Below are 15,666 nucleotides of genomic sequence, written 5' to 3'. Positions count from 1 at the left end.
GCAACAGTAACAAAAGATTTTGTTTTTGCATTAATCCTTCCTTAATTCTTCTCAGGTGTGAAATGTCATTGGAGATTATATAAATTGATGGTGCCTTAACTGCATTTTACTCAAATATGTAAATATAATGTCACATAAATGATATGCGAGCAGATATGCTTTGTTTTTTATTGTTTTTAATCAATTAATACAGTCCATGTTAATTACTATGGAGAGATAATTAATCTGTGCAGCATGATAATTAACTGCAGATGGCTCTCTTTTCTGCTCAAGTGAAGTCATTAGTACTGCAGCCTTACTTCCTGTTCAAAGAATTTGCTGTTACTAATTATAAATGTGTACGCTTACAGACATCGGTCTATAGAATATAATGGCTTCCCACTCTCTCCTCCGCACATCTCTGGCAGATGAACAGACCTGTAACAGGACTTGGCCCAATTCCTGCTGTTGGTGATGCTAAGTCAGCAAAAATGTGTCAAATCTGCTGCTGAATATGAGGTGAAGAAATATGAAAAAAAGTCAGCATCAGCAATGAGACCAAAACAGATTTATTTCCTTTATTATCTACATCATCTTTGGTAAATTTGCATGGTAAAGTGGGCTACTTAAGTTTGTTAAAATGGGATAAAACATGATAGATGCTATGATTAGAAAAGATGTATCTATTTAAAGTAAGCCTTTTATTGCATTTAGGTCAGTGGGACCTTTTTTCTGTGATAACTAAAAGAGAAATCCACATTAAGTTATCATTTAAACTGGGTGATTACTGGCCTTGGTTCTTTCCTGTGAAGAATTAGTTGCCACACTTTCATATGTGTTTTTGTATTTCTGTATCATACAGCTTCACTGAATCTGAGGATAATAAACAAGTGTGAACAGCAGGTGAAAACAAGCTCACCAAATATTTCTAATACATACTTTCACATTTTTACCAGATGGATACAAAAAGAAGTCCTGCATGAACATTCAGCATATAATTTTTCACAACTGTATATTATACAACCCAATAAATAAATAGCTTTGTGGCCTCTATTTGCTATTTGTTTAATAATATTCACATAGTTCCTGTGAATACACACAACATGGAGGCTGCCCTTCCCTCCAAAAACCTCTGGCTTCTGATTGGTCATCTCTGTGGGTTCGAACAGGTAATGATTATTTTGAGTTAACACCGCTGATGTTTTTTAGATGCACTGAACTGAATGTGGCACTGTCTAGTGATGACATCAGGCAGAACTTTTTATTTTTTAGAAGAAGCTGAAATTCTTCCTTCCTTCTCTGCTGTGCTTTGGTTTTACCTGCAAAGCTCCTCGTTGTAGAGGAGGCTGTCAGAGATGCATAAAAGATTAACGGTAGCTTTGTGGCATGCCTCCTGAAGAAAACTGTGGGTTATTTGGAGAGATGGCTGCTGTTTTAGTCAGACTAAAGGCTGCATTGAATAATTAGGTCTGGAGATGCGGGCTACAACTTAAACCACAAGTTTTTTGTGTGTTTCTGGTTTTTGCTGTGATACGTGTTTTTTTCTATTTCTGCTTGCTCATCTTTTATAGGTGCTCATAATAACTATAATCGTTATTTTCTTGTAAATTCTGTGGAAAATTCTCTGTTGTGTTTCTGTATATGTGTAGCAGGTGGTTCGTGTTTGTTCGGATTGAAGGGTCATTGCCTATTTGTTGTATCTCTGTCTCTGCTTTCTTTTTTCTACTCTCCTTTTAATTTCTGTTCATGCTTCTCCTAATTTTTCTGTCCCCTCCAGACAGGCCCAGCAAAATTATGGAAATTCTGTAATTCTAAATAAATAAATAAATAAATAAATAAGAACGTAAATAAAAAAAATGGCGATCAAGAGTAGCCTTATACCCATTAAGCTCCCCTTGGCAAAGCAAATTTGGTCGGCTCAACGCAGCAGCCAGACCATTATGCTTTGATGCTGGATAAGACAAGTAAAATAAAATAAAATAAAATAAAATAAAAGAAAAGAAAATAAAATAAAAGAAAAGACTAAATTTATTATGATAACAATTTGACATCTTGTCTTTTAACATTAAAGCAAAGGCCACATTCAGAGCATTCCCTCAGTGCTTCTTGGCCAGTTTTAGCTAACTATCTCTTACAAAGCATATAAAATTCAGACTAAAGGATCAACCAATGGGTATTTAATTAATTAATAATTAATTATTTATATTTTTGCCCCACAATATGTAGTGTGGAAGCTGGTGGCCAAATCAGGGTAGATCTGTGCTGACGACTGTTGACATGCAGGAGAGAGAGAGTGTTGGCAGATGAAAAGAGAAGATGATATTACCATAGTGCTGGGGGTATTAGAGAAAGTCATTACTGTCCATCATCAGGCAAATGAAGACATGTTTAAAAGGCAATGAAAGGACCTGTTGATGGGGAAGGCTTGTTGTGGTAGATCTGTTTGGAAGGCGGCTGTGGGAAGGATTCATTTTTCAATAAATATTTGATGGGAGAGGATGACCTGTTTGTGTGTGTAGTGGTGGAGGGTTTTTTATTTATGTGAGGCTATAAGCATCTGCATATTAAGAACCATTTTAAAGTGGTTTTTAAATAAGGGAAATGATCACTTTCTCATTTTATCTTCCAGCTGGGGAAAATTTATTTTCTTCCTCTTTGAATCTTTTTCAATTTCATGCATTATCCTCTTCACTGCCATTCCTTCATCCATCTTGCAATCTATTCCCCTGAAAGCTAAATGAGGGAATGCATTGTGTAGGCTCAGCATTATGAGCCAACCAAGCTTATCTGAGCAAAGTTATTTGTTCGTTTATTACTTCTATGAGCTTGTCTAAGAAAAACTATCAGTGCCTGGGAGTTCTAAAAGATTATTATAGCTTCACTGCACTGCTCTGATTTACAGCAAAATTATCTGTTAATTTATGTAAACTGATGAGGTTAATTATAGCTCGGGGGTCACAAAAGACCATATCTTTACCACTACAGCACCCTCTGATGTGGCTTGCAATGTGCTTCAAGTAAACTATTTAAAAGGTTGAAATAAAACACGGCCTCTAAAAATAAATATAAATGATTTGTCAATCTTTCTGTTCACCCTGACCACACTCCAAGTCCAAAATGATTTGTATATTAGGGGAAAAATACCTTGTTTGTGTTTTTTAAATGGGAAGTTTATCTATAAAAATGATGTTGTTTACTTTAATTGCAGATAAACAACACACACACACACACACACACACACACATATATATATGTGTGTGTGTATGTGTGTGTGTACGTAGTAAATTTTAATAGCAAAGTTCTGGTAAAATAGGTACAGAAGTGCAAGTGGTGTAACATTTTGCAAACTTTTCCTCCATGTGTATTAAAAGCATGTTTGTGTGAGTTTACTTCATTTTATTGGAGCAGAAATTCAGCTAAATAGAATTGCAGGTGGGGTTTGAACGGAGTTCAGGATAAAGGTTTGGGTCAGGCTTTCCACCATGAATGGACGTCATTGCAGTGCCCTGTTAAGGACTCCTGCATGAACTTGTGTGTGTGTGTGTGTGTGTGTGTGTGTGTGTGTGTGTATGTGTGTTTGTGTGTCCTCTGCTCAGTGGACACTGTCATAGAAAGCTGACATGACAGGACAATAAATGTTCCTCAAGCTTGACTGGACATGACATAGATACTTACAGTGTGTTGGAATAGACGGTAAGGACAACCATCAAGCAAAACTGTAATCTGATAGTGAAGCTATACAACACACATTTTCCAAAGGCTATACAGCAAACTGAATATGTAAACTAACTAGAAGTTTCTAAACCCATTGTAAGATTAAATATTAGCACAATAAAATGTGGTGTGTGGTTTGAAAGAAATTAGTCACAGTAATAGAACCCACTGACTTACTTTCATCCGGCCTTACTACTCTCACCATCATCATTTACTTGCTGTTACATCATCTACTTTTGGGGACTTTTTTTTTTTTAAAATAGCCCATATGTGACAAGATGCTGATGTGCATCCTTTTGAAGTTCATGTAGGTTTAGGAGACATCTGATTCCTTCTTTTCTGTTCACACAGGAACCTTGGAAAGTCAGGACTCAGAGTATCATGCTTAGGACTGGGTGAGTAATGTCTGCTTCATCCTCATCAGGCCCTAGATATGAAACTAACATAAAAACTATGAACTAAGAAATACACAAAACAGTAACAAAAGAGAAGTGTGGCCCATCTTTTCTTTTGTTTTCTCCCTAAGGAGACAGACTGTCTTTCTTCTTTTGAAGGCATCTTGAGCTATAGTTCTCCAGGCTTTGTTTTTCTTTGAATATAGGCTGCTGTTTTACCCTTTCAGTCCAATCCTGTTTGTTGCTTGTTTTTCTTTTGCTCCTTAATATTGACCCATAAATCATTCAAGCACAGAAGAGGCACCAAACCCAAGGGCTGAGTCCATGCTGCTTTTACACATAACTCAACAAAGAACCTATTCTAATCTGTTTCTTCAGGCTCTCTGTTAATGGCAACCTGTAGCAAAGACAAATCATTTGTTCCCTTTTCTTTAGTTTCACTTAGTTTCTTAGTTTTTCTGTGGTAGCATTCCCAGTGAGCCGTTAACTAAATCTTGGCAAATGTCAGCAGCATGTAATTACAAAAATCTGAATGGATAAAATGTATTTATAGTCAAGGTTTGTCAAATTACACATGATCTCGACTTAAAATCAGTGGCAACAAGTCTTATGGAGTAATAAATACTCCTCAGAGCCCAGACCTCAATATTATTGATGCTGTGTGGGATTATCTTGACAGACAGCAGAACAAAAAGCAGTCAAAATCTAAAAACAAGCTTTGAGATGTCTCTAAAGAAGCCTGGAGAACTATTCTTGAAGCTTGTCTAAGAGGTTTTCAGGCTATTGAAGAATAAAACTGGAGAAAATATTTGAGAAATTCTTATTGAAAAGAATATCTTATCAACCTTTTTCATATCAAACTAATTACTTTGGTAACATGTTCCCTCTACATCCTCATTCAGAATCATGTGCAAATCAGATGAAATAGCTGCACATGCTCTGATTAGGTGTAGGTGCCGACTAAGCTTATGCAGTCTTGTGTGTATCTTTATAAATAATGTGAGTGGCTGGTAAAAGTTGGTCCTTTCTCACACACAAAAAAAAGTCAAAGCCACCACCTACAACGCGGCTTCAATATTTAGAATGAGAGTGGGAAGAAGGCAACACACACACACACACACACACACACACACACACACATATAGCCTGCTGCTAGCTTTCCTAATTCTGCCATCATAAAGATCTCTTGAAACAGTACCTGCAGTTTGTGTGTGTGTGTGTGTGTGTGTGTGTGTGTGTGTGTTCACAGAACTTAACTAAATGTTTCCTTCTACTGTTATTGGATAACCTCTGGGACAGGATGCACAAACTGATTTAGAGAAATAAAACATGAGAGAAACCTGAAGGATATAAATATTTGCACACTTACCAAATACAAACCCTGACACTTGTACATCTAGAGACATTTACATGCTGATAAACATATTACAGTAAATGCTTGTAGACCCTTTATAAATAATATTTAGGTGGGCCTTTATCTGAATGATTATTTCTGCAGAAATGATTCATTAAATGATCTAATTAAAGTGAAATTAATTCTTCAAAAGGTCATTTGCTGTTTAATTTCATAAGCAATACTTCATGAGTCCAATGTTTTAGGTTTCTTCAGTGCTGCAATGTTTGTTCTAAGCTCATCTGTGAACCACTACACTCACACATGTTGTAAATTTATACATGATTTCATGATAAGTCAGTTTGTTTGCGTTTGAAATATTGATTACTTTAAACAGTCTAATTTCCAGGCAAAGCAAGGCAGTTTATTTGTATGGCACATTTCATATACAGGACAATTCAAAGGGCTTTACACAAAACAAAGGCATTACAGATATTTAGAAACAGTAGAAACTCTCCGAAACTGCACGTGCTGGTAGAACTACTGCTGTTCCACATTCGTATCCCTGATAAATATGTTATAATAGATCAAGCAGTATTCTCCCGACTACTAAAACCAGGGAAAAGATATTAAAGTTTTTTGTTTTTAAGCCAAGCTGCGCAAAAAGCAAACAAAAATCTGAAAACATAACCCTCAACTGCCATCATTGTATTAATTGCAATCACAGTGTTAGCCACGTTTTTACAGAGCTGCTTTGCACTGGAGAAATCTAGATTTTTCTCATTCAGAAACCAGAGCTGAAAGTCATGTTGAGATATTAGCAGTATTTTAGGATTAGATAAACCACCATGCTGGTTGTTATCCCTGCTCAGTGGAGGCCCTTGAGGGTTAAGATCAGAAATTGGATTGGGCGTTGTGGGACACAAGCTTTAGCTGGCTTAGACAGACTGACCTTCACTGAAAGACACACCTTACTCAGAATTTTAAGACAAAGTTTTCTTCACTAGCTTTTGCTGTACTTTTTGCATAGTCTCTTTCTCTAACCCTTGTATCTCTGAGAAACTGCTACAGAATCATGCATGACTGTTACTTGTGCTGACTCAGCTTCCTTACATTACCTAAAGAGCTCAAGCTGAACTTACATGAAGGAATCTGCTGTAAGTTTAATTAAAATTGTTATAATACAACTCAGGGGTAAAGCTCTTGCATATACTATATAATATATAGTTTGTTTCATTTGTCCCTTAATAGAAAAGAAAAAAAAACTTTCCTTATTATAATTTATATGGTTTTAAACTAGAAGAACCCTAGAAGAGTTGTCTAGTTTCACTTCAGTCATAAAAAGAAATCTGAACTACATAAAAGCTTCTGAATTCACTGTTACACAAAAGCAGCAAGCGTGAAACTAAAGCCAAATGAGTTTCCCTGGTGTGATGGGGACTGTATGGGACATCGAAAGAGTCTCTTTGGTGCCTTGCAGGATTTTTGTTTGTCAGGGTGTAATGTCTGGCTCACATGATAACTGTGTGCACTGCTGCCACAGGTGGTTCACAGTAGTCTGAAAGGGCTGACTCAAAATGGTTGAGCTTCTCAGTGCAGAAAAGGTCAGTATAATGCCAGCAGCCAGCTGCATGCTGTGCCTCCGGCAGACATGAGGCAGGCTGGGGGAGAAGAAGAATGGAAAGAGCAAAGAGTATGATGCAAAACAGTGCATCGTTATTTAACTGAAAGGAATAATCCCAAGAAACATAAGGATAATGTGTGTGCTGATATTGTCTCACAGTCAAACATTCTTGTGAGGTTGCTGTCCAGTGAAATAAGCAACTAGTAACTGAGAATGAAAGGGTAAGAATATCAGGTATAATTACATAATTCTGTAATTTACAATGTATTTTCTTGAAATTTACTGTCTAATTCTCGTGACTACCTGTGATATTCAGTTAATTCAGGAATCCTTGAAAAAATCCTCCAATTTTCCAAAATCTGTTTCATCACTGTTTCTTCTAATGAGAACTGGGGAACATTTGTAAGTACATCTAACTTTAAATTGTGGGCTGTAAAATCATTGCTCATGTTGCAATGACAAATAAAGTTCCATTCTATTCTGTGTTGTGCTGCTTTACAGATAAACTGTTGTTACCATTTCTAAATTCCTCTCAAGAGGCACACTCAGTTGGAGTTTGTATTTTATTCCTCCACCACCTCTTCATTGTCCTATTAACTGTGATTAATGATCCTCAACAAGTAAGATACAACTACAGATCGCCCCTGATGTGCTGAAAAATTCTGCTCCTGTGAACTAAACTATGAGGGAGAATTTATTACATGGTTATTTGATCTTATTGCAAAATTTATTCCAGCAAACACCCAGAGATAAGACGAACAGAGCATTTTACACATTTAATCATGCTAATTAATGAATAATCATATGGTTCTATATGTCAGTGGTTGTGTGAATGTCAACCAGAAAATACAACTGTTACCAGAGCTGTTTCCTCTAAAAAGCCAGTCTGCAACTGCATTATGGTGCCCTGAGAGAAACCCTGTCTCACCAGCACCAGCTTCATTTACATAATACCTCTTTCTGCTTCTCTTACTGCTGTTCAGAATTGTCTCAGCATATTTTCTACCTCTCATTGAGCTGCATGCAGAACACATCCATTATTCCATATGTTCAGTTTAATAAAACAGAAGATAAAGATTTTTTATTCTTATGCACTAACAGAGAGGGCAAGTGTAGAGTTGTTGAGCAACATCAGAGCTGCATTGCCAAAGTGCACTTAAACAATGCTGAAAATTTAAGCTTTTTTTAGTGAGTAATAAAAGCTAGAAGGTGCTAACTACTTTCTTAGTTGAAAAAAGCTGCAGAACTTTAATTTGCATGATTGGATTCAAACTGTGAAAAAAAGATGTTACAATATTTCTCATTTGCTGTGTAAATGTTGGGGAAACATGCACAGGTAGATGAATTTAAATTCCACACAACATGATTACAGATGCCCTGATGATATGGCAAGGTTAGAAAAAATTAAAATGAACCTACTTCCTCTACACATTTCTCTGTCTAAACTCTCCATTAACACATGCAGCATATGAGGGGATGAAACCCAGAGGACACAGCAATAGTCTGACTCTGAAGGAGCACATACACATGGATAGATATAAAGTGCTGTGCAAATACGTAAGCACTGTTTAAACTCTTGCCCTTCATAATCATTGAGGTTTGAAAATATTCTTAATTCATCTTCCAGCATGTGGAATTTAACAACAAAGCCAGAGTCAGAAAATGAGCATGACCAAAAATCCTTCAACAGATGATATGGCTCCCACAGAGCTTCGATTTATTAAAATTAAACCGGGATCACTTTGACACACAGACACAGAAATCCACAAGGTGAGTTCTCCAAGATCTTTGGAACAGCGTGATAGCTTGCCAAATACAATGAAAAGCTTTATGGAGACCTACAGTGGATAACTGAGGCTGCAAATGTTTCTACACACCAAACATTGATTTAAGGGTTTTATTTTTTAAACTTTTTAAACACTTTCTATGTTTGCACTCTAATGAAACTTAATTTGGCATCTTGTCTCTTCTCTGCACCCTCACCAACCAGTAAAAGTCAGTCGGATGTTGGCCCTTCTCTTTTCGCTTGCTCTGTCCCTTTCTCTCTTTCTTTTCCACACTTCCTCTGATAATGTGCTCTTGCATTTCTTTGCTGAATCAGCCATGGTGCATGCTTAAAATGGCCACTGTGTTGATATCCAGTTGCTGGTGTGTCGCATCAGTGCCATTAACCTGTTGGTACCAGACATCCGTGGGCAAGGCATGAGAAATAAATATGTATCTTACTCAGTCTCTCTTCTAAGCACTTACACATGTTAGACACCATTCGAAAGCTAAGATTTGTAAGATTTGAATGATAGACACCATTCAGGGTTACTATCAAATCTGTAGATTTAGGAAACACTTATTTCTGACCAGTCGCAAATGGATTTATTTTGTGACGCAACACTATACTCCAGTGATATATGATACTGCAAAAAAAACAAACTTACAAAAAAAAAAAAAAAAAAGAAAAGAAAAAAACACAGTCCTGTTACATCAGCCAGGGTCCAGTAAAAGTGGTCCAGTAAAATATTTCTAAAACAAGTCTTTTATCCACAAAAACCTGTTTTAGACAAAATATTCGTATATTTTAAAGGGTTACAAAGGATGTAGCTGTAATAAGATGCTCCAGGCTAGAAAAATAAGTTGTGAAATGTGGTTCCTCAGCCTGCTGAAGGGCAATGACAGCTTCAGGAATGTTATCAGTGTGCTATTAAAACAAGTCAGAAGCACTTAGTTTAAAGGTTAAAGACTGTATTATTGCTTTAATTCGATTGATGAATAGAACTTACAATTTATTTATCAGTGCCTCCACTAAAAGAGTTTGCTTTATAACAGGACATCTCTCTCATGGAAACCAGTTTGCAGGTTGTCATGGTTACATGTGAACATAACACATCACAAAGATACAACTCATTTTTATTTATCCTGAGTTGCACATATTAATTTTTCAAAGAGATTCCATGTGTACAGTGAAAGAAGCTGCAGACCTAATGTGGAGTTTCATTCACATGACAACATGTTTACGTAAATACTTTAGATTCCTCCCTTGCTTTAGTTTTTTACCTTTTCCCACGTCTTCCTTCTTAAAATATATTTGCTTCTTCCTTCCTCTTCTCTCCGTGGCCCTGTGGGTACCGTTCTCTCAGGGCCCAGCTGCAGCTACAAGCAGCCTGTTATTTGTTAGGAGGTTTTTTGGAGGGGTTATATCTGCGCCGAGGAAGGATCAGGGGGGCTTTTACATACTCACATTAGTGCATACAGTTTTACCAAAGCATCAACAAAACTAACAGGAAAGAATCTTCTTTTTCTCAAATGTAAACAAATGAAAAATATTTGTTTATTTATTAGAAATCAGCTTTGTGTGCAGCAGTAAAGTACTAAAGCCGGCTTTCCCTTTACTCCAGAGAGTGAAATATTTTATCGTCTTTTTAAAAGCGACTGCTTGCTGGTTAAAATTCAATCTGTTGTTCATTACTGCAGCAAGCCAAAATCTGAAAGTCAATTTTCAATCAGTTATTATTTTTCACTTACAATATGTCAACTTATTCCATATTCAAGCACAACATGATCTGAAAATACATCAATTCAAATCCAGAAAATGCTTCATAATGCGTAATAACACTGTCTACCCACGGTTAAGCTTCTCAATGGTTAATGGTAGCTGAATTGATTAAAAGAGATATCCAGAGAAAGGAACATAGAAGTTGAATAAGTGATTGAGATTTTCATCAGATCCTCTCAGCATGGGTGGTCTGCAGCTTGAGATAATCCTTTATCTTCATTCAGTGAGAACAGCTAACAGGGTGACCACAGCAGGGATCTGCAGGCTCCAGTGATGCTCATTATTTAGAAATATTGAAAACAGAATGTTTATGTGTGTTCATGTGTGCAGAATCATCTGAAATTGCTGACAAAACAATGAAAAAAAAAAAAAAAAAAAAGAAAAGAAGAAGGCAGAATCCATGATTAGCATTATCTAAGGCTTCAGCATTTCAGTATGAAGACTTTTTTCTGTCCATTCCCTTTAGACTAAACAAACACTTATAGTCTGTATTTTTTCTTCTGTTCTTGCTGCACTGATGCAGCATTATCGATTAATAAATTCTGGAACATTTTGCGGTCCTGCAGCATATAAGGCAGGAGGAGAATGGACGAGAGTACACATCACTGTGGTACTTCTCAAGGACAGATACAAAATGAACCAATATCCACTCAATGCGCTTTGTCTTTCACTTTAGCCTAATCCCTCAAAATCATCAGCTGCATGGTCCAGTGTCCTAATAATAATAATTTTATACTGGTTGAACTAAGGGGATCTGACATTTGTAGTATTTCCCTTTTCTAAAAGTTTATCCTTTTAAATTTTCTCCTATTGACATGTTTTTTTATTCTTCTCTAAAAGAAAAGTCTGGAGGCCAGATAAGTGTCTCTTCTTTACATCCTGCACAGCTGTGCATTTTACTGCTTCCCATTTTTATGTCTGGTTGATCTTCCAATTAACATCTGGAAAATATGACAATTTGAATGCCAACGTCTCAATTAGTTTTTCAAGCTACTGAAAATAAAACGATAAATGATCCTGTTTTGTCATTTGGGAACGGAACTAGTAGCAATAATTAGTAGACAGGACAGAAAGGATGGAACAGGAGGGAGGTGGGAAATCAATAAGACTTAAAGAAGAGCACAGGAGACAACCATGCAACAGAAGTGAAAATAGGCACAAAGGATGGTGGGTGTGAGTGAGAAGATGGTTTTGTCCTTGTATTTACGTGTATGTGGAGTTTAAAAAAAGAGGATACCAGGAATAGTCTTCAAGTTTAAGAACACACACTTTAGTTTAAAACATTTGATCTGATTCTGTCAAAACAAAAAATTTAATGTGGAAAATTAGAGATTTAGATTAGGTTTTGCACTACAAAAAAAAAAAACAAAAAAAACAAAAAACACAATGCTAATATGTTCTGGTGTTGTGTGCTTGAGAGATGTTGCACAATCAAAAGATACTGGCTTAGTTTCAACCTGTGTGATACCATAAACAAGCCAAACTGCCTTAAATATCATTATAATATCTAAAAATCTGTCTGAGTTTTACAAATCTACACTCGCCTTGATTGCTTTAGCATTTTGTTGAATCTGGAAATGAGTTAAACAATCCAACATAAGTCATGACTTAGTTTTAAAACCAGAATATCTAGAAATGTTGACAAAACAGAGTTAGACGGTCATCTGAAGTGAGATGCTGCAGTGAAAGGCTTCATCTAAATCATACTATACAGGACAGGACTGCAGTCTCTACTCTGCACCCAGAGGTGCAGGATTTCGAGCAGATGCAAAAGACTGAATGTTTATAATATGAATCTTATATTTTCAAAGGCTGCTTTATTGGGAATTAGTTTGAGCATACTTGTTGCCTTTAACACCTCTCAGCTTTCTGAGGCACTGCTGAAGTCTGATCAGATTTACTATTGTATAACAACATAAAAAAAAAAAAAAACACTTCCAGCATTTTCCATCAGCAGCTCCCAGTAAAAAGAGTGGATTGTTGTTTGCAGGGCTTTAATTTCCATCAAAGAGAAAACCGAGCTGGGTCAAGAAGAGCAGTGGCCTTGACATTAGAGCTCTGCAGGGTTTTTCATCCCACGCTGAGCCTCAGACACAAAGCTCAGAGCTGCAACTGGACATTATCAGCTGTGATTACATTTCCACCACACTGGAATCGGCTTAAAGGGATGATTGAACACACAAATACAGACACTCACATCAATATACAAACTCTCAAACTGACTTTAACACAGACACAGAGACAAACAACATGCATGTGTGGATCGGAACACACAAATGATCACTTATTAGAATTATAAGATCAAGATATATAGCTGCCTACTATATATAGTATAGTCTCATTTAGTCTATATATGGTCTATATATAGTCCTACTATATATAGTAGGCACCAACAGATCCAATGCATCCTTAGGGGGTCATCTGCACTTAATTCTACTGAGATTTAATTTACAGTGGGCAGAATAATGAGCTCTGTATTATAACACCCTGTCTGCTGAGAATAGCAGATAGTTTTGCGCTCTTTCATTTGTGTCTTTTTTCATGACAGTTGGCTGAGATGAACAAAGTCAGAGAAGGAACTGTCTGTTCATTTGGTGAGACATTATGAGCACTGGGGCACATGCTGGGTAAGACAATGGCAGATGAAAGACTCAACAGGTGGATGAAATAGAGGGCAAAGAGAAGAGATGAGTCTCTTGACCTGATGTGAATTAATCAACTTTACCAAATAAAGAACCATTAAATGGTTAGTAGGATGAATGAATCACAGAAGAAAGGCTGAAAGGCTTCAACCTCTTCCTCTTCTTGAGTAGAAACCTGACACTGAAAAGGTTTTCTATTGTTTTTAATTATACTGTTGGTTTATAACTGGGCTATTAATTACTTAATTCTTGATTAACGGGTAACTTTGTTATATAATTTGGTTATGAATTAAATTTTTTGGCAGTAGAATACAAACAAATCTGCAGCTGAAGATCTTCAAGACAAACCCTCATGAATCAAAAAGCAGGATGAAATACGAGACGTATGACACAATGTACAGCAACATGTCGAATATCTCGCTGCTTCTGCAGCTGCTCATACTGGACAGATTCTGATGAAAACCACATTAGATTTTAACACTAAAGTAAAAACTGAAACCCCGAGAATTAATAAATTTATTGTCGCTCCATTGTTTACTTGGGCTGGACAAGACATTTTCAGCTCCACATTCTTGTACCTCCTAGACTACATTTCCCCTCTATTTCTTCTCAATACACTAAAAACACTTTGCTGCTCCTTCTGCAAAGTTTTGACACAATCTGAATGAGAAAGACTGTCGAACCACAATGAAGCAATATTCATTTTCACTGAGAACTGTACTGAGGATTTAGAGTCTTCTCTGGATGGTCGTCTCCAGCCTTAGTAGCATTATTCTCAGGGCATGTTGTCCTAAACAATTTGTAGACAAATATGCTCTCATTGTACCTATACACAGAAAAATGCACATGTGGAAAAATAAGGCCATATCGTCTAAATACACTGTATAGAACTGTAACAGTTGTCAGTAAAAACAAAACCCACACAAGGTGATCCCACAGTACTGAGCTGCAGCTCCAAATTGGACAGATTTTTCTTTTGGGAGTTTAACAGCCCCGCTCAACTGGTGTTGTAGCCTGGGGATTAGTTTTGTTTACTTCAGGATGTCAAACCCATACAAACAGAGACACTGGCAGGATAGAAATGTTGCCTGGTGATGACATGTCTCTTTTTATGTGTCCCTTCCAGGTACATGGGTGACATTTGGAGGACAGATAACAGATGAGGTATGAAGTCTTTTCCCTGATCTTACACGTTTGAATTGAAAAGCATTTGATCATTAATGGCATTATAGTGTTGATATGATGTCTGTGATATCTTATCAACTTATGTTGTAGTATAGACAGTGAGTAGCAATTAGCTTGGATAGAAATATGTGTGCTTAATCTTCTATTATAGGTTAGTCCAAACATGAATGGTCGGAGTGTTAAAAAAAAAGAAAAAAAAGAAAAAGATAAACTGATATTATTATGGTCAAAATTCAACTTTTTTCAAGATTCAGTGGACTCTGTGACACAAGAGGCTGTCTACAATGCTTATGTTTTATCAATAATGAGAAGGAAATATAACAAACTGCTTAGAGAATAAAAAAAGTCAATTACGTATATCCTAACTTTATCTGTGGACTTAATAACAACCAGTATTATCAATAATAGGCAAACAATGGTTATATTAACTACAGTGGATTAGATTTTTTAAACATTTTTTTTATTGATACCTCTGCTTGTAAAAGAAGAGCTGCAACTGTGATCCTAATATACACATACAGATGAGAAAGTAACATATTTAATGGGAAACCTGATTACTTTCAGGCACTGCACTGTTCAAATACACAGCAAATCAAACAGCTACCAACTGCTTCTAAAAATGGTGCTAAACTGAAAATGTTTTCCAAATTAACTAGAAAATGAGGAAGCTGCATGCCAAGAGAAGCTGGCATCCCTTTGTTCGCTTATTTAACAGCTTATCAAAAACAGTGGCGTCATTTGACTCTCGATAATAAGTTTTCATACTGCAGGCATGGAAAACATGTGCTACCTACTGGATCATGTCACATGGAGTGGAGCAACAATATCCCGGGGGGAGGGTTAAAACAGTTTCAAACCTCAAATAGGGTGATACATGAACTAAAACACTGTGATTGTGGGACATCTGTTGCATTGTTTTTTTTTTAAGAGATGATGCTGTAGTTATCATACCATATGGTTGGATGAATTACAAAGTTTTAATACCAAATGCTGTATTCATCTACAGCTTATTTATTTATTTATCTATTCCTCACATAGTCACATTTATTCATGCTGTTATTAAAGAAGACAGGTCTTTTTTCATTTCTAAATATAAGTAATGACAACCTTTTTAGAGTGTTTTGGCATGATGAGCCACATTATGCACCACACTAAATTTTTATGATACACTGATAATTGATAGTTAATAAATGGTCTATATTTCTGCCATGTTAATAAATGTTGGCGATGGAAAAATGTCTTTAGAT

At 36.4% G+C, this 15,666-nt stretch overlaps 1 protein-coding gene across 4 annotated transcripts in view; it reads left to right on the top strand.

The window, feature by feature from the left end:
• kcnab1a (potassium voltage-gated channel subfamily A regulatory beta subunit 1a) overlaps nt 1-15,666 on the top strand; it is a 124,211-nt gene that overhangs the window by 83,281 nt on the left and 25,264 nt on the right. For all 4 annotated transcript variants that reach the window (XM_041995456.1, XM_041995457.1, XM_041995454.1 and 1 more), the window contains 2 exons: nt 4,045-4,088; nt 14,361-14,398. In XM_041995456.1, coding sequence (XP_041851390.1) covers nt 4,045-4,088; nt 14,361-14,398 — 82 coding nt within the window. The remainder of the gene's footprint in view (nt 1-4,044; nt 4,089-14,360; nt 14,399-15,666) is intronic.

The sequence above is a fragment of the Melanotaenia boesemani genome, chromosome 9, assembly GCF_017639745.1.
Source record: "Melanotaenia boesemani isolate fMelBoe1 chromosome 9, fMelBoe1.pri, whole genome shotgun sequence".
NCBI classification, from domain to species: Eukaryota; Metazoa; Chordata; class Actinopteri; order Atheriniformes; family Melanotaeniidae; genus Melanotaenia; species Melanotaenia boesemani.
Note: the sequence above shows the minus strand (reverse complement) of the source record. Positions and strands in the feature narration are given on the sequence as shown.